Source organism: Camelus ferus, chromosome 8 (assembly GCF_009834535.1).
Source record: "Camelus ferus isolate YT-003-E chromosome 8, BCGSAC_Cfer_1.0, whole genome shotgun sequence".
NCBI lineage: Eukaryota > Metazoa > Chordata > Mammalia > Artiodactyla > Camelidae > Camelus > Camelus ferus.
In genome coordinates this window covers 73,301,296-73,319,670 of record NC_045703.1, presented here as the reverse complement: position 1 = coordinate 73,319,670, position 18,375 = coordinate 73,301,296, and the positions used below count along the sequence as shown (strand labels likewise).

Genomic DNA, 18,375 nt, shown 5'->3' with positions numbered 1-18,375 from the left:
AAATTATTTCTAGCATTTGCACTCTCGTGGAACACGCCAAAGAGGCAGACATTTCCTGAACAAGTCGTGGGCCTCGTCCGTGGCTGGGACGCCTTCGTGACAAGACTGCACATTTGCCGCTGATCAGATGGTTCTCAAAACTCTCATACCGATGGAACGACAAATTCCAAGTCTCCCTCCGGCCCACTGCGACGTCTCAGTCACAGGAAACCAGGAAGACGTCACAGCGCGAACGGCAGGGCCTGCATCAACCACCCCCTGAGAACACGTCTACACCCACCTGTTAAACCCAGGGGCTGGGGGCCATGTGCCACCTCCGTGTTACTCCAGATTCCGGCCGCCCTAAGTCAGGGGCAGGGCCTCTGCTCCTGAGAAAAGTCTGGACACCACCCCCCAAATCAACTGTATTGAAATATGGAAAAACGCTAGGGAGGTTCACCCCAAATTAGTAACACCTCCCTCGTGTTCCTTCCACTTTTAAATGCTGCTGTGGTTGGAACACGCAGCCTGACAGCTCCCTTTTGGAAGGCTCTTCCGCGTCCAGCGCACGGCTGCTAAGCACGTGCTGTGTCCCCGCCGAGCTGATCGGAACTTGCTGCCACAGCCCTCCGCGTCCCTCACGTCACTGCAAACCACTGGGATTAACGTACACACGCGAGGAGAAACTAACGGCCCCGCTTGATAGACAGCAAAACATTAAGCACAGCCTCAAGATCGTATTATTCCCAATTTTCCATTTTTTCTGTCACTTTAAAAAGAATAAAGTAGAAATGTTCAACATTCTTAAAGCTGAGTTTACAGGTGGTATGTTTCTCCCTTTACTATGTTTTCTCCCTCTGCTTCCTGTGGCTAGATTGAAAATTGAGCAGGTCCTTCACAGAAAACCAACGATGGTCACCAAAGGGGAAAGGGTGGGAGGGATAAACCCGGAGTCTGGGATCTGCAGACACAAACTACTGCATATAAAACAAACAACAAGCTGCTACTGCAGAGCACAGGGAACTGCGTCCAATTTCTTGCAATGACACATAATGGAAAAGAGTCTGACAAGAACATACATACGTATGTGTACGCATGACTGAGTCGCTTTGCTGCGCACTTGAAACTAACGCTGTAAATCAACTACATTTCAGTGAATTTTTTTTTAATTGAGCAGGTCCTTGACTGTTCAGTGGCCTGTTGAGACTTTACTCTGGACAGTTTACTTTTAATCGTCTGAAAATTAAATCCTCAAAACACAAGCACAATAATTTGTTCTTATTGTGGTACAACTGCACAAAGTATAAAATTCCTCACTGTAACTATCTGAAAGTGTATAATTCAGGGCGCCTGGGGCCTCCCGTGTTGTGTGACCTCTTCTGTCCAGTTCTGGAACATTCTCGTCACCCACGTGCTTCCTTCCTTCTTAGGGCTGAATCCCGCCCCGTCTGGACGTGGCAGAGTCCGTTTATCTGTCCTGCTGCTGACGGCCGTCTGGGTTGTTCGTGGTTGTGAGCAAGACTGCGGTGGGCGTCGCATATGAGCTCTTGCTGGAACCTCTGCTTTCAAGTCTTACGGATACACACCTGGCGTGGACTCTCTGGGCCACATAATAATTCTACGTCCAATTTATAGAGAAAACACCAAACTGCTTTTCACAGTGTCTGAGCCATTCTATACTCCTCCCAAAATGGACCAGAGTTCCAGTTTATCCACATTCTCACCAGTATTTGTTTCCTGTCTTTTTCGTTTTTAGTTGTGACCACCATCCTGGTGGGTATGAAGTGGGATGCCCTAACTTTTTGGCTCATAGCAAGTTTTAAACTATGATCGATTTCTACATCCCAGGAAAATCCAGCTTAACTGAAAATTATTAATATTTTAATGAAATCAAGGTGTTAATATCCTAATCAAAGGCTTGGATCACTTTTTCCTCAACTAAAGAAAAACTCTTTGATGCAAATTTGATCCTATTTTTAAAAACATTTGTTCTTATCTGAAAAGGCAGAGATGATAGAAATAATTTCATCATTGTGTTTAGCAAGGCATGACTAATGACAAGTTTTTAATAAAAATTTTTTGATGAGTTGTTGGTTAATAGTAATGAGTTTTGTCATTCATTTTTTTCTCTCAGTTGCAAAGTGAAAGAGATTTGTTTCCCAACGGGATCGTGAAACACGTATGTGCATCAGGATACGGTAGTCACAGAAACCATCAAGACGCAATGCTTGCTGCAGCTGGAAATCAGCACCCGGGCTGTGCAGGGTCATCTCCAGTGATGGGCTTCATTTAAACAGGAAGCAAATAATGTCCTGCTTTGCTGAAATCACTCAAAACAGGATTAAGCAATAACTGGAAGAGACAGCTTTGCTGCACACTTTATGCGGAAGAATTTTGGGGACAGCGGCTAAAAGGACCCGAGAAAGCTTGGCCAGATCGAGGTCGCGGAGCACCGGTGTTACAGGTGGCCCTGAACTCGACCCCACCATCCCTGAGCCCGGAGACCTCTCCTCGTGGGGTCTCCTGTCCAAAGCACACAGGATGACAGGGGCGCGTCCGGAAGAAAGTGGATCAGGTTTCCTTTACCTCTCGCTGTGTTCGTCTCCCAGGACACATCAGCTCACCCCAGAGACGGTCAGTCCACAGACTTCTCACTGACTTGGAAACCCCTGGAGGTGGCACCATTACAGACCCACCCAGGCAACACACAAGGGAAGGCCACGCTGGGTATTTCTCTGGTCAACCACCTTAGGACCTAGAAGTGCAGCTACATGGCGGTGACAATTTTGAGCATGGCGGTGTCTGGGGACACCCGGTTCTCGCCGCCGGGTTCCCCTGGCCAGCACGGGTCCTGCACAACAGGGCTGGTGCCAGAACAGTGCAAGCTGGATGGACGAACGAAGCAGGCAAGGACGCCAGCTCTTCCCAGGTAGCGGCCACAGACGGCAGCCTGGGGGCCACAGGCCTTTCATTTTATCAGCATCATTAATGAAGGCAGACACTGTGTTTCAAAGGTGGGAGTGTTTGCCCACCTGTAATTCTGAAGGCCAGACTGAGAAAAATTCAGAATTCATTAAGAATTACAGGCAGTGGCGCGGTAAGCGTCCAAACCGTCCCTTGGCCAGAACATCTGCGAGCCCAGGAGAAGGGAGCTGAGCTTTCATTTTCAGTAAGTATTGTTGGAAGTGCGTAAGCATGGGACAGGTAAGAGCAGGGAACCCCGGGCACGCAGCAGGCTGCCAAGCCCACAGGCAGAAAATCAAGATAGAGGGTGAGCTGTTGCAGGAATACGTTAAAGAATTCAGTCTGCACAACATCCATGCAGGAAACAACTGATGGAAGCCAGCTCCATGACAGCTGGTGACCACGACCGTCAGCGCGTCACGCCAGGTCCCCTGCCAGCAGCCCAGGTCCCTCCGTGTGTCGTCTTCAAGGAGGAAGACTTTGGGTTCCGCTGGTCCGACCGCCCCGTGTAGAGGCAAGAAGTCAGGTGCAGACGCGGTCTCCTCAGACCACCCGGTCCGGAGCTCTCTGAGCTGGGTCAGTGGTCCTCCAACACCTGGATGCTCACAGGGGGCGGGTGCCAGGACCCGGCCCTCCCTGACCCTCCTCTGGGCCGGGGCTCTGCCCACGCAGAGACCCCCAGCGGCTGCCCCCCTAGGCCCGGGAGAAGGAGCAAGACCGAGAAGCACTGCTGGGAGCAGAGGAACCACGGCCGGGCCGCAGGCACGCCCCACTGTTAGGGGTCACAACGCCTGTCTTAGCAAAATTAAAGTGAAAATCCACAGAGCCCTTCAGAGGTGGCGGTACTGGACCGAGCAGGGGTGACCCGCACCTTCGGGGCTTGCAAAAATCCCGCCTGGACACCTCAGTACCCTTGAGTGTGACAACCTTGTTGATGCTGTGTGTGGGTTACGCCTTCCACAAAATTTCCAAAAATGCACCGCTCAGACCTAAGCCCTCTGCCCGCAGGACTGAGCGCCGTGCACGTGGAACCCGGGCCAGCGGGACGGCCCCGCCCTGAGGCCGGCCTGGGTCACACGAGTGGGAGACGAGGGTCCGCGGTCCTGTTGGAGGACATGTCCGCCCAGACGGCTCCGAGGTTGAGGCCATGCCTGGTTCCAGCAGCCCGGCGGGGACGGAGGGCCCTGAGGGCAGTGCCAAGGGTTGTAGACTGATGGTCACTCCTCGGCCAGAGAGCACTCCTTGGTGGGCGTCACCCAGGGTCTCACGGGCAGGGGACATGGGCTCTGCAAACTCGCCGTAACCACAGTTTTAACCAACAGCTCGCTGAGCCCTGTCGTGGGTGCGCGCTCCGTGCTGACACGCTGACCCTGCGCCCTGACCCATATGGGCAGGCGGTGCACTGACTCGGAGACCCCCGCAGCGCCCAGGGCCACGCCGCAGTGCTGACCACGGCAGGGACTGCGAGGCTCGGACCGAGGACAAGAGAGGGCCGGGGGATCAGGAAGTCCTTGGTAACAGTGTCCTCTCCTTGCCCGTTGGTCTGCAAAGCTCTGGGCACTGGAAATCTCTAGGGAGCTGTTTGTATCAGATGTTCTTTATCATTTTGTTTCCAGAAATCTCAGAACCGTTCCAAGATCTCCTGGCATCTGATTTTTCTTCTTTTTCTTCTTTTTATTTTTGTCTTTTTAATTCCATGCCAGAAAGTTTCGTGAAAAGAAAGACAGCCCAATGGTCTCAGATCAAAAGAAAAATATTACTGTGTTTGTTGAGTTCTAAAAATACAACTCCACACATTTCTAACAAAATATGAGAAAAATCCATCAGTGTAAACTGCCACACTTATGCTCAAGGTCAAGGGTTAGATTGTAACACGAAATGCAAAAAGCATTTTAATCCAATGAATTAAATAGGGACTAAAATATTTCAACTGTTGTTCCAAACTTGACCATCCCGAAGAGCCAGGCCTGTGGGACTCTCATCCACCAAATATGTGGAAATGCCCTCAAAACATGCAGCGTCACACTTGCCAAGTTGACACTACGGCCCGCCAGCCAATTTCAACACCAGGAATGACGGAGAACGCGCGAAGGGCTGTGTGCCTCCCTTGCAGGGGGAGGGCCGTGTCAGTCACCCTCTCCCTCCTCCTCATTCAGAGCAGCAGTCTCTGACCCGGTGTGGTGCAGAACCTGAGTCACCGTGATCCTGGGGACAGGTGGATGCAGGGCAGCACCTGCTTGGTGGAGCCAGGGCACCTGTCTCTGGGTCCGTCAGCACCAGGGCTCCCTGCGGCCCCTCCCGCTCACCTTCCCACCAAGAGGCCCCAGGGCAGGCGGGGGGTGTCAGTGCCAGACATCAGGGGACAGGGTTGGTGACAACCGGCAAACTAAACCAGCCAGAAGGGAGCCCTCCCCCTGCAGGTCCTGCTCCCCCCCCCCCAGAGCCAGGCTCCAGGGAAAGGCTGCTCCTGCAGGAAAAGTCCGTCTGCGACGGGCAGCCCCTCCCCCGCAGCCCCGGCGCGGAGCAGCCTTTGAGTGCGGGCTGGAGGCCGCGGCTGCAGGGCCCCCACCCTGTCGGACGTGAGTAATGCCCAGTCGTTTTAAAACATGCACAACCCCCGCCGCTACCCCGGCAGCCGCGCCCAGGCCCGTGTGATCCCGAAGTCCACGGGTGTCTGTGTGCTCTTTTTATTTTAATCCTTTTGATTGAAATTAAACTTGCTTTTAGGAGACAAGTTTTGTTTTCCCCACTTCTCTCTTACCACATTTTTGTGCCACAAATTTATGGTATGAAACGTGTTCCGTGAGGTGGGAGAATCCCAACCAAGGGAATTACCCAGAAAAATTCAGCTGGATCCAAACACAAATAACCTGACAACGGCGTTACCGAGAGGACGTTTGTGCTTAATTACCATTTACCCTCCCTGTCCAAAAGCAACCCCGCGTGGACCCGGCTGGTGGACCCCTCGGAGCTCGAAGCGGGAGGCGTGGGAGAGCCGCCTCAGCAGGGGCACCGAGAGCCGGACGGGCCTCGGCTTCAGTCTGATCAGCCCGTCAGACACGCCCACGGAGGCCACGCCAGCCCAGAGGCTTAGCGCCGCGGCTTCCCCGCGCTCCTCCAGCAGGGTGTTCCACGGGGTTACCTACAGGAACGGGGCACTAAAGAGGCCCATAAAGCTCAAACTTTACCACCGCCCCCACAGCAGTTGTGCTCAGAGCTAAGTCAGCCCAGGCCATTGCTTCTAGAAGCTTCTCTGAAGAGCTGATCATCTGATATTTGAATTTATTCTTAAATGATTTTTCATCCCTCAGCACAGATAGCTGAGGTGTGTAGCTGCAATTAAGGCATGAAGTTACACCCAAACTCCTCAGACAGACGTGCAAGGACACGCTAGCTGGACGCAGCGTGCAGGTGCGAGCCACGTGGACCCGCCAAGTGTGCGAAGTGTCCCTCAGGGCGTCGGCAGGAACAGCACCTGGGGCTGAGGAACAGGCGGAGCTCTGTGTCTGTCCCCGGTCGGACTGGCTGCCCCGGGACGTGCTGCCCCGGGAGCGGAGGAGCCGATGGCTCAAGCCTGGCTCAGCGTGGGCTGGAGGCTCCAGCTGCCCTGTGCTTAGGAGGAGGGCTGGAGCCAACAGCCAGACCGCGCAGAACGTCACCTCAAAGGCGCGACAGCCTGTGTGGTCTTTCCTCCTAGGTAATAAGAAAAAGAAGGTTAAATCTCTTTCTGAAAATGACTCTATTTGTGTTTGAGACACCGCGTGCTCTGCAGAGTCAAACCCTCATTAACGTGGGCAGCATCTCAGCGTTTTGCTCTGAGTGTGCTAGTTAACTCCAAATCCACTTGTTACATCAGGAAAATTGAAAATTGCAAGTGTCAAATCGGCCCCGGAGGAACATCACTGAGAGCCACACAGGCGCCCAGCGTGCGCGCCCCGCACGCCCAGAGGCAAGACAGGAAAAGCTGGAAAATCCGAATGAAAGGCTTCCACGAGAGTCACCTGAGAAGACTCTGGAAGCATTCCGTGAACCTCCTAGATGAGTCCGTGTCGTGACGTCAGCCGCCGTTCTCAGAAAAGCGAGCGTTCCAACAAGTAAGAAAAAAAAGACTCAGAAATTACTCCTCCCCTATGTGCCCTGCAGGAGACTCACAGCATAAACCCTTGAGTTCTGACAAAGCAAAAGGGAATAACCCCCGAGCGGGCATCTCGGCAGTTCACCCGTGACCGAGCGGCGGGACGCAGCTCACCTCTGCAGTTGCCCCGGTGAGCGATCTCCAGCTGCGGGTCCTTGCACTTGGCGCGCTGAAACTCGCAGCGGGACAGGAAGGTCCTCCCGTCGGACCCACACAGGGGTTTCTGCGGCGAGCCCCCGCAGTCCAGGCTGCAGTCCTTGTCCTTGTCTTGGTCAACTCTCAGAAACTTGGAGGAGGAAATAAAAAAGAAGCCGGACACTTAAAGGCGGGTTGTATGGAGCACAGGCCCTGGGCGAGGGTGCCCCGGGAGCGGGGCGGGGCTCCCCGAGAGCGCCTCCTCCCCGCCTCCTCCCCGCCCCTGGCACCCCCGCGCACACGCGGCGCCCCCACGCTCTAGCTGGGCCGCTGTCCGGGTCTGCTTGGGCACCTGCCTCTTCTGTTTGCTTTAAAAATCTGAACAGCAGTGCGTTTGTTTGCTCACTGCTGGTCCACTGCTGCCGTGCCCCGGCTCTGCCATCACTGGGGGGCTACACTCCTGACACCCCCCATCTGCCTGGAGCTGGGGGGCAGCCTCTCCTCGTGAGACAGACCCACACGACCTCATCTACGACCCAGGCACCTTCATGTGAGCCTGTCATTTTCTGAATCGATGCCCAGCCCCTGGGGGGGCTCTGGTCTCCATGGAGCAGCTAAGAGCCCTCCACACTCCACGCACGGGCTCACAGCGCAGGACGGATCCAGGGCTGCAGGCGGTGCAGGCCCAGAGCCCCTGCCCTGGGAGCTCCTCAGACCTCGCAGGGGCCCCCACACACTGAGTCCCCATGGACCACTCTGGGGACCCATCCTTGCCTGGCTCCCTCCGATGTCCCGGACACGGGGCTTCAGAGCTCAGGGTGTCTCCAGTGGGGCTCAGATCCGACGCCTGCTCCCACACCTGCCCTCCTGAGACAGCTGATGGTGCTCCCTGCCCCCCAACTTTCCAACCCCCTCACGTCCCAGCCTCAGTCCTGTCTAGTCCCCCTCACTTGAGACGCAGCACCAAACACGAAGGTGAATCCCCAAAAGCTTGGTGCTACAGGACGAGGAGTCATCGCGAGCCTTTGGTCACTGGAACGTCGCCCACCCCACACAGGTGTTTTCTTGATTCAAGGACCACTAGCAATTTATTAAAGGAAAGAAAGCAAGCAAGCCCAGAGCGGTGGTCTTCCCTCAGCACCCTGCGTAGCGTCTGGACCCCGCGGTCCTGCGTGTATTCGAGCAGGCTGACTCGCACTGTTCGCCCAGGTGACACCTACGGGGGTAGAGGCGCCCCTCCCTCGCCCAGTCTGAGCCAGAGGAGCAGAAATGGAGCTTAGCAACCATGCAGGACCTCACGGACACCTTCCAGTGCCAGCAAGAGACACGAAGGACATTCTCACACTCAGGATGCTTCGTTCCTCGGAAAGACACCAAAACCCTCTCCGTGAGTCTCCAAGTGTCCTCGCTGGTGCTGTGGGAGCGTGGACCAGTGCCGAAGCTGAGACAAAGCCACGGGGGGAGGGCGGCCCCCGGGAGACGGACACCCAGGGAGCCACGCCCCTCACGGGGAGACGGGCAGGGTCCCCGCAGCCCCCCACCCCCCACGTCCTAGGAAGGACGCGCAGCCGGTGCACTGTGGCCGGAAGGGGTGGGCGACAGTCCCTCCGCCTGCTCCTCGGGAGCTCACAACTGGCCGTTCTGGAAGAGGCTCCAGCCCAGAGACGGGCGATCAGCTCCAGGAGGTGACCGACTCTCCCACTCTGTTCACTTCAGACAGCCGCCCCGACTCCTCCCGAGAAGAGTTCCACCTAAATGACCTGCGGGCCGACACCCATCGCTGCCTTTTCAAAACTTCACAGAAACAACAATTAAAAACAAGCATTCTTTACTTAAAGACGGGCCAAGCAAGCACGTGGGTACCTTGGATTGAATTCCGTTCCTGAGGGGTGTCAGCCCCACTTTCCCACTTTCCCTGAGGCGGACGTGAACGCTCCAGCCGTGAAGGCGCAGCTCCCAGGGGAGCAGGGCCCCCCAAGGGTTTGTATCTAAGGAGGGTCCTCGCCCGTGAACGTTGTCGGGTTCCCGTCCTCGCTGGAGAGTTTTCGTAGACGTGTTCTGTGACTCATGCCGGCCCGGAACAGAGCAGCTTTGCTCAAGAGGCAGACTGACAGACAGACAGACGCAGACAGAGAACACGCTCGGCCTGGGAAGGCCCCAGGACCGCCTGCCACAGCCAGTGTGCACAGGAGCCCGCCCAGAAGCAGCCCTCTTCTCTTTCAGGTGAAAACATGGAATCACCTAAATCCTGCCGATTTTATGCTGAAAAGGTGGTCTGTCTGTGCTTCCTGAAACCCGAGCGAGGAGCTGCAGGAGACTTAGGCGAAGGCACTGTAATTATCACCTCCTCTAATTGGAAAGAGACCGCCTCTGCATTTTTATTTTTTTTAAAGGCCAGCATTCAGGCATTTGGAATTTGACCATAATTCTTGATAATTTAACGATGTAGAACCAACAAGGGAGCTGTTCGTCCTCGGAAATGAGGGAACTCACACTTTCTGCGCACCTCTCCCATTCCCCATTTCTAACAGCAATGAAATTCCAGCAGAGACAGCGCACAGAGGAAGGAGTTTACCTGAGCTGGAATCTTTACTAAACAAAGTCCTTGAAGGAAAAGAGAATACTTCTGTTCTGAAGAATGTAGTGTTCATTAAAGAGCTCCGCTGAGGGTCTTCAAACCAGTTCACATAAAAGGCACGGTGCCAAATTTGAAAGGAAATCAATTGAACCTCGGGCAACGCCATTAAAAAAAACCACCTCAGGGTGGCAGGGGCCCCATCTCTTTTATTTTCACAGAGCAGTGCTGTTTGCACAGGTGCAGGGAGGGGCAGAAGAAAGCCGAGCGGGGCACCTGCGGTGTCTGTCCGGGCGGCAGGCAGCTCCTGCGTTAGACACAAGCAGGTCAAACGCTCACCGATGAAAGACTTGCTCTGTGTTTTGCTTAAGAAATGCGCAGGTTTAAGCCAGAGGAAAAGTCAGAACAAAATCAAACCATTCAGGAAACAGGCGAAAGCACTCTTTAACACGGATGGATTTCCCACAGCTGCCGGCGCTGATACACTGATGGAAGATGCCTGTTCTACTGATTGTAATAGGGGAGCACATGCTACCCGCTGTGAACCGCAGTCCTGCAGCTACAAGCTCCCCAAAGCAGCAGCTTTCTGAACCGTGGGGCGGGCCACCAGAAAGGGACACGGCTTCTCAGCAAGCGCGTTTGCCCGACACCAGGACGAGGCTCGCGCGCGGGGTGGGGGTGGCGAGGTGGGACAGAGCCCGGGAGGGCGTCCGGGGAGCGGGCGGGCCCGGGGCGTCGATGCGTCCGCGACCCTGAAGGCCACACGCAGGGCAGGTGGGAGGACGGGATAAATCGCACACCCTGTTCAGAGAGCATCCTCTCCACCTCACAGCCTGAGCTTTCTCCAGTTTCAGGAAACGCTCCCTACTTTTTAGTGGAACAGAAAACCCAAACTGATGACGGGGACGTGGAGACTTTCAGAGCCTGCCACCTGCGGCCAGGGCGTTAGGGGGCGGGGAACTGCTGCTGGGTGTTCTCTGCCGGGAGCCAGCCACTCGCCAGGCATCCGCCCACTCGTTCGCTCACTCACCCCATCACCCACTCATTCATTCATTCACTCAGCCATGCATTCACTCATTTGCTGGGAGTAACAAGCCAGTTTGTGCGAGTTTTAAACACACTCCACTTCAGCATTTTCATTTTTTTGCCTTTCACACCCTCTTTTGAGGACAAAGCCTCAGATCAAAAGTCAGATGCAGCTTGTGCTGGACTTGCTCAGTGTGACTGAGGGACGGTGCTGGGCCGGCTGTTTCCTGGACCCCGGGGGTGGGAATTCGGAGGAGGTCCTGCCCTCAGACCCAGAGGACAGCACTGCGGCCCCACAGAGAACCCTCACTTATGACAGCCAACAACCATCGTGTCACGCAGGACGACACGTGCTCACGGGTCCTGAAGGCAGCACACAAGTGTCCGAGAGCCCGAGAGCAGAGGCTGTTGGATCTGGTGTGGGGACATGAGCACTGTCCTGCAGGAGAGCGTCTCAGCCTGGAGGGACGTGGCATGGAATCCCAGGGGACAGGCCAGTAGCTGCAAACGCGCAGATCAGCAACACCGATTTGTGTAGGTCTGTCACAGGTCACGCTGACAGTGACCCTTGGAGGAGCAGGGCGGCACGGGTGAGCACATGGTCCCCGGTAGGAAGCAGCAGCCGCTGGCGGGAGGGCAGCAAGACACTTGGGAGCGCCGTGGTCCCCGCACTACACACAGACGGTGCCGGCGAGCCAAGCCTTACAGAAGGCAGTCTGCTTCGGCGCAGGTTTCCAGTCCTCCTAACTAGCCAGGCCAGATCGCAGCATGCATGGGTGCCGACTGTAGATCAACAAAAACTGGAGTCTGCTCCTGCTGGATGCTGCTCAGGACACTGAGCAAACCACCCCATCTCCAGCACGCCAGTGTGTGCAGACTCAGTGTGTTTACCTGCAAAACGGCAGCAGCAACGCTTTCCCAGCCGCGAGAACAAATAAAAGACAAGGTTTGCACTGCGGATGAGCCGGGGAGGGAAGCCGCGGCGTGGGGGGCGTCTGGCCCACACCCCTCACAGCCCCTCTGAAGGCGCTGCCTCGCCATGACCTGACGCTTCACCAGGAGGAAACCACCACCGCAAAGATGGTGGAATGATGTCCCCCGCACGTCCTTTCAATTTGAAAAACATAGACTGTGGGCTTTGGAAGGGCACTGTCTTAGTAAGTGTAAGACCCTGAGTGAAAGAACTCACGGAGACAGAAAAGCGGTGAGAAAGCCGACACCAGCAGCGTGTGTTACGCCCTTTCATCCTGTTTATTGTCTGTAGGATTTTAAAACCCGAGGGCAAACTAGTGGGATGATGTGTTTTAGTTCTTGGGACTAGATTCAGGCTGTAAAGCCAATAAGGAAGCAGAAGATCACCAACGCTCCCTGCGGGTAAGTGCCGGTGTGTGCGGGGCGGGCTGCACGGCAGGGCCCGCACTGACTTCGGAGGCTGGCAGACCGGCCGGGTGACCCGGACAGCCGTCCACTTGGCCAGATGACCTCCGGTTCCTTCAGCTGTACGATGGGGGTGCTGTCACACTTGCCTAATCCATAAAGATCATTGTGAAGACAAAATTGAAGAGTGCATGAGAGCACGGAAGAGAGACGATGGAGTCATTTGCAACAAACCCTCCGAGCAGACATTCAAACACAGGGCGTGTTTGCCATGGGATGCCCGCCAGTGTCCGTAAACGCTCCCGTCTACCGCATGAGCAGAGTGGTCCTCCCACTTGCAGTCATTTTCCAAAAGAAACACAGGCGCCGGAAGTAGGAAGGGAGTCAGAGGAGGCGGTGGGGGAGAGGGCGGGGGGAGGAAGGGCAGGGTCTTCCTGGAATAAGCGGGAGCCAGGGAGGGGCCCCTGCCGGGAGCAGGACCCGCAGACGGTGCGGGGCGCGAACCACAGCAGCTCCGCTGGGAGCCGGGCCCCAGGGGGAGGTCCCCTTCGCTGGGGACCCAGGACGACACCGCGCGCAGCGCTAGGAGGCCCCGAGGAAGGCCGGCCCCGGCCACCCCGGGGAGCCGCGAAGCCAGGGGAGCGCGGGGACGACCAGCAGGCTCGTGGGCCGGGCTGCTAGCTTGCTTCCGCTCTGCCCCGGCGCTGCCGGTCCGTTTCGTCTGAGTGGACTTAAGACTTCTGGTGAGTGAAGGTACAGACCCTGCCGGCTTCTGGTCCCCGGACCCAGCCTCTCTCGTGTCTCCTCGGGCCCCAGGCGCCCTCCGCACGGGCAGCCGCGCGCCTGACCGCGCCCCGCGCAAGCGTCCCCGCACCTCCTGCCCCGCACGCTCCTCTCCCCCCTGAAGCTGCTGCTTCACTGACCTTCCTCCCCTGCCTCCACATCAATGTTGACTTCAGTGACGGAAGCAGGGTTTGCTTCTTGTTAGTACTTCCTGGAGATAATTCAAGAAATCTCCTGGGTTTTGAATGTTCCAGATGTGTGTGTGTGTGTGTGAGAGAGTCAGCAGGAAATTTGTGATTTTAAAATTCTTCTTAATAAAATGGTGCCACCTTACTGCCGGAAGCGTCTTTGATCCTCACTTGGAAGTCTTGTTGCTCAGCCTTCAGCGTTGCTCTGCGGGATCACAGAGTGGGTTCCACGACACCCTCACCATCCTGCAGCGGAGCCGCACGCCTGCTCCTCGGAGCCGGGCACCGTCTGCGGGGGTCACCGTACTTCTGATCACTTGAAAATGTGTATCGAGGGCTCACCGGGCCGTGGGCGGCACTCCCTTCATTCGTTTAGCTGCAATTCAGCACCAGTTCTCATCCAGGGTCCCAGTGAGAGCCAAGGAATCGGCCAAACGAATGTTGAACAGGCTGCGTGCTTTGCTCCAGCTACAGCTCCGTGAAACAACGCAAGTCTGGGACATGGGCGAACATTACAGTGGACCTTTGACCAACTGCTTTAGAGCCCATGGGACCACATTCTCAGAGGGCAGAGATGAGTGTGGTCATCCGTGCGGCCCCAGCGTCCCAGCGCAGTGTCCACCTGAACTTGATGCTCAGAGAATGCTCACTGTCTGAAGAGCTGTAGTAACGTAACCACGCGGAGCGCACCACGGGGTCGCTGGGCGTGCGGCCGGGGCAGAGGTGTTTGAGCAGACTGAGGTAGGCACACAGCAAGGGCAGACAGCACAGGCCACGAGCAGGCTTGTACAGTCCAGGACAGACGTCGGCACCTGGCACTCTGGCTGTGGCTGTGTTGGAAGGAGACCCGCCTGCTCTCTCACCCGAAGGCTTCACCTCTCATCGCCACCCTGTGAGGCGTGCCTCTTTTTCACACGTATTCATACGCCTCGGAGAGGCTGAAGCACACAGATCATAGGCACACCCTGTCTGTGTCTAAAAATAAAAGGGTAAGTCAGCTTCTGAAATAAGCGTTAAGCTTGTGTCAGGCTTTTCCGCACACCCATATCAGTGCTGCGCCAGCCGGCGTCGCCGTCAGCTGGGCAGCGGGTCAGCCCCGAGGATGCCCAGTCTCCACCCCAGGGCGGTGCTCACTGGGATTACTGGTGGGCCCGGGGCAGAGCTGGGAACTGTGTGCACAGACAGGGCACGTGAACACACGGGGACCGTGACCGTGCCCTGCGCACCAGCCCTCTAAGAGCTGCCTTCAGCTGACATCGCTGACATGGGACCGAATGGTGGGGAAAGAGACGGGGGACCCGGCACAGCTGTGTGTCCAGAGGCGCCCAGTCCTCGGTGCCGCTCACCACGTGTGACTCACAAATTCCCTGACAGCCTCACCATCTTCCGGGACAGCTAAACGGATGGCAGGCAGCTCCCTGCTCTTTTCTGTCCTCACCTCCCTTAGGAGATCAAATGCATCCATCAGCAAAATGAATTTTCAAAGGCATTAAGCCAGAGTTTTTTTAAGCCTGTTGCTCATTTCAAAGCATTTAGAGCAAATGACACTTAAGTACATGTTAGAGAGTATTAAAGAGCCCTGCAAGGCGCGCGGCAGGCCCAGAGCAGAGACACCAGCTAGTCTGTGTCTCAGCCAAACCTCAGGGGACCGCGTGCTGCACAGTGAAGCCACTTCCACTGAGGGCGGAATGACAGGATCACAGAAGGAACTAGGAAGACAAGCCCTGAAGGCTGAAGACGCAGCAGTGAGACGGGCTCGCGTGCAGGTGAAACGGGAAGAGAAACCACGCGAGGAACCGGGACTCCCACCAAGCCTCGTGCATGCTCACCTCCGTTTCTGCTCTTTAAAAGCGTAAGTGAATACATCGTACAAGGTCGGGGGCCTTTGATCCCCCGGTAACGACAGGCAGGGTCCAGTTCCATGTCTGCATCCAAACGCCAGGGAGACTTCATGGTGTCCAAAATACTGTTTACGTCTTTAATCCCATCACAGCCTCAGATTTCTTCCTGTGTTCAAGATCTTGCCCTTTCTGGGGTAAAACGTGTGCCCAAGAAAGACTTTGGAAGTAAGGTTGCTTAGCTGCAGACCAGGGTCATGAGAATCCAGAAGGTCATGGGACTAGTTCCTGCTGGGTTCCCCCACAAGTCCAAGCACAAAGCAGGCTCCCACCAGGATTTGCTGCGTGGAGCCGGAGGAGGGGGTGACCCTGCGGGGGTCCTCGGTATCCAGAGCACAGCATCCTCTCCCCCCACCACTGAGGGATGTGGCCAAACAGAGAGGACCCCGGGGAAAGGGGGGGTCACAGAGAAGGTCCCCCTCCCCCACGTTCATCCCATGTGCCAACCGGACCGGCACCCCAAGGTGAAAGAAACTTGTGGGAGTCTGAATCCACTTCTCTGTGGTCATGAGCGCCCAGTGTCTGCTGTCCATAAGCCCTGGAGGCAAGTGCAGAGGCTGCCTCTTCAGGATGGAAAGCTGTTGGGACCTGGGGGGTGGGTGGGAGGAGCTCACAGGGGCACTGATGAAGAGACTGAGGCTCCCAGAGGACAGAGACCCCAGTGCCTCATTGGACCAAAGAAGAGACAGAGGCTCCCAGGGGAGGTCACCCAGCTTGTCCATGAGGAACCTAGAACCAAATCACGGACTTTGGGGCCAGGCCCCCGCTTTCACTCCAACCACACACGGCAGGAACCTTGACCCAGGTGCCAGGGCTGCGTCTTCTTGGACCAGGACACACACTCCAAAGGCTTCAACCCACACACAGGACCCGCTGTTGAAAGACACGGGACGAGGGGCTGGGGTCTCAGGCGCCCTCCTGTTCTGCCGTCTGGTCCACACGTGAAGGCAGTTCGGGGCTGCCTCGTGTTGGCATCAGCGCAAGTGGAAAACAGCCTCTCCCCAGCACCTCGGTCCACGCATTAAAACAGACTCTGCACATTTCTAACAGTCCTTGTTTACCAAGGCCCGGGCGCCTTCAGGGAGAACCCTCTCACGGCTCTCCGAAACGGAACGTCTGAGCTCCTGGGGCGGCCCGTCGCTGTCATTATCAGCGTCACTGAAACCCATGAGCACAGTCCTGGAGATACGGGACTGGACGCGGTCTGGAAGCCCCGTGCTCACCGGCTGCTGCCGCTTCTGTGGTCCGTCACCCGGCGCCTCTCGGCTGGGCGTCTGCACCGCCCTCCCAGGTGCTGACGCAGGAGCACAGCTCTCGGCGCTCGTCTGTGTGCTTCTCACGGACAAGAAGGATTCCACTGGTGGGACCTGAAGGCCGGCGTCGGGGAGCTCGTGACTCGCCCCGGGTACAACTCAGCTGAAACCTGGGCCCGTGGGGCCCCACCCAGCACCAGAGCCATCAGCCACACGCGGCTATTTGTATTGAAATTAGCTCAAACTAGGTGACATTTACAGGCCAGCTGCTCAGCTGTCTGTCTGGGGGCCTTTGCGTTCTCAGCGCCCCAGGCTGGAGCCCCCTCGGCTGGGCAGTGAGGGGGCAGAGCACTTCACCAGCATGGGAGGCTCCTTCAGTTGCTGCTCTGGAGGCACCGATCAAGGGTGGTTAACTTCCTAAACCAGCTCCCTAAACCCCAACTTTTAAATGGCCAGTTGCCAAAAGAGGAGTACGTATTCATTTCAGGCTATGTTACTAATGAAATAAATACAGAACACTGAGCAAAGCATTTTTTTGAAAAAGTTATCCTGAAATTCACACCTTTAATTATAGAGAAAAGAGAGGGGGGGCGCAGCGGGGGTGACAGGATGAGCCGACCATTGGTGGGGTGGGGACTCAGGACCCTCACAGAGGCCTGGGCTCCCCTGCGCCGGGGGGTACAAACCGTTGCCCAGCAAACGTGAACAGCGTGGGAGATGGGTTGGGGGTGAGGTGGGGAGGGGTGAGGTGGCCACAGGGAATGACCGATCTGATTCCCGTATTGGATCTGTTTCTGTTACTTTAACCTTTGAATCTGCTGCTTTTGCCACAAGTTAATAATGTTGCCTGCAGGCTGAAATAAACAGGACCGCCCACTCTCCAGGCTCTGATACTTAAGGGTGTAACTCTTTTCCATTCATACAGAGATAAAATGTTGCAAAACACAGAATAGCATTTGTCTTGTTGGAATTACGGGAAGATCTTGACCTGACCCAAGCGGACAGCTGCAAGAACAAAGGATTCCGGCACCAAGAAGTTTACAACCACCAACGCTCCCCGTTTAGTATAAAAGGAGCCTAAATTCTGACTCGGGTAAAATGGTTCTTTGGGACCCTAGTCCCCCATCTTCTCAGTCTGCTGACTCTCCAAAAAAAAGTCACTATTCTTTCCCCAGTACCTTGTCTCCTGACTTATTGGCCTGTTGTATGGTGAGCAGAACGAGTTTGGACTCAGTAGCTGGGGAGTGGAGGGGTCGAGGTGGGGGGCCCTTGCGACCGGGAAGGCTGGCTCTGCGCTGTGAGCAGTGGGCTCAGGGACGGAAGGTGAGGCAGGGGCTGGAGGGGCAGAGAGGCCACACTGTGGCCTCCCCGACACTCCTTGGACCTCTCACCTCATCGCACACGTGCGCTCTGCTTCCGCAAAGCATCACACACCTGACAGACAGCTCAGGTGCTATGAGGAGACATGACAGACAGGGCTTTCAGAGGAGATGGTCAGCCGTGCTCAGCCGACCCCACCAGCGGGTGCCGGACCATGAAAAGGGCATAAAAGAAGGCAGGAGCCAGGAGACGGGGGAGCAGGGCTGGTCCTCCCCTTCACTGCAGGGTCCTGGACGCTGTGGGTCACTCAGAGGAACAGAAGCCCCAGCCTGCGGGGAGTTTCAGTTACACACACAGGTCCTGCCATCCACACACACACCCTGGCTGATCTGCGTTGGAATTTGGGGGTCCCGGAACCAGTACCCCCCGTTCTCGCCAGGCTGACCCCTCCCCTCCTCTCCTGCAGGGCTCAGACGCCCCGGGGAAGGGGCCCCTGCTCCCCCTTGCTGGGCCTGTCCTGGGCTCTACCATCTCTGGGGGAGAGAACCACCGAGCGCAGTTCCGTCTGTGCCTGTAAGCCTGCCCCTGCCCCGGGAAACGGTCCCGCTCTGGGCAGAGCGAGCCCGAGGCGCTGCTCGCTCCCGGGCGCTCACAAGGCCTCCCGTCCCCCCCACCCCCCCACCGCCGCCCCGCGGAGACGTGCCCAGGAGCCGCTCCGGTGTGTCCGCTCACCCAGCGGCAC

At 56.5% G+C, this 18,375-nt stretch overlaps 1 protein-coding gene across 2 annotated transcripts in view; it reads right to left on the bottom strand.

Moving 5' to 3' along the window:
* The window catches only part of SMOC2 (SPARC related modular calcium binding 2), a 142,832-nt gene that overhangs the window by 89,835 nt on the left and 34,622 nt on the right, over positions 1-18,375 (bottom strand). For both annotated transcript variants that reach the window (XM_032485385.1, XM_032485386.1), the window contains exon 2: positions 7,193-7,364. In XM_032485385.1, the coding sequence (XP_032341276.1) occupies positions 7,193-7,364 (172 nt within the window). The remainder of the gene's footprint in view (positions 1-7,192; positions 7,365-18,375) is intronic.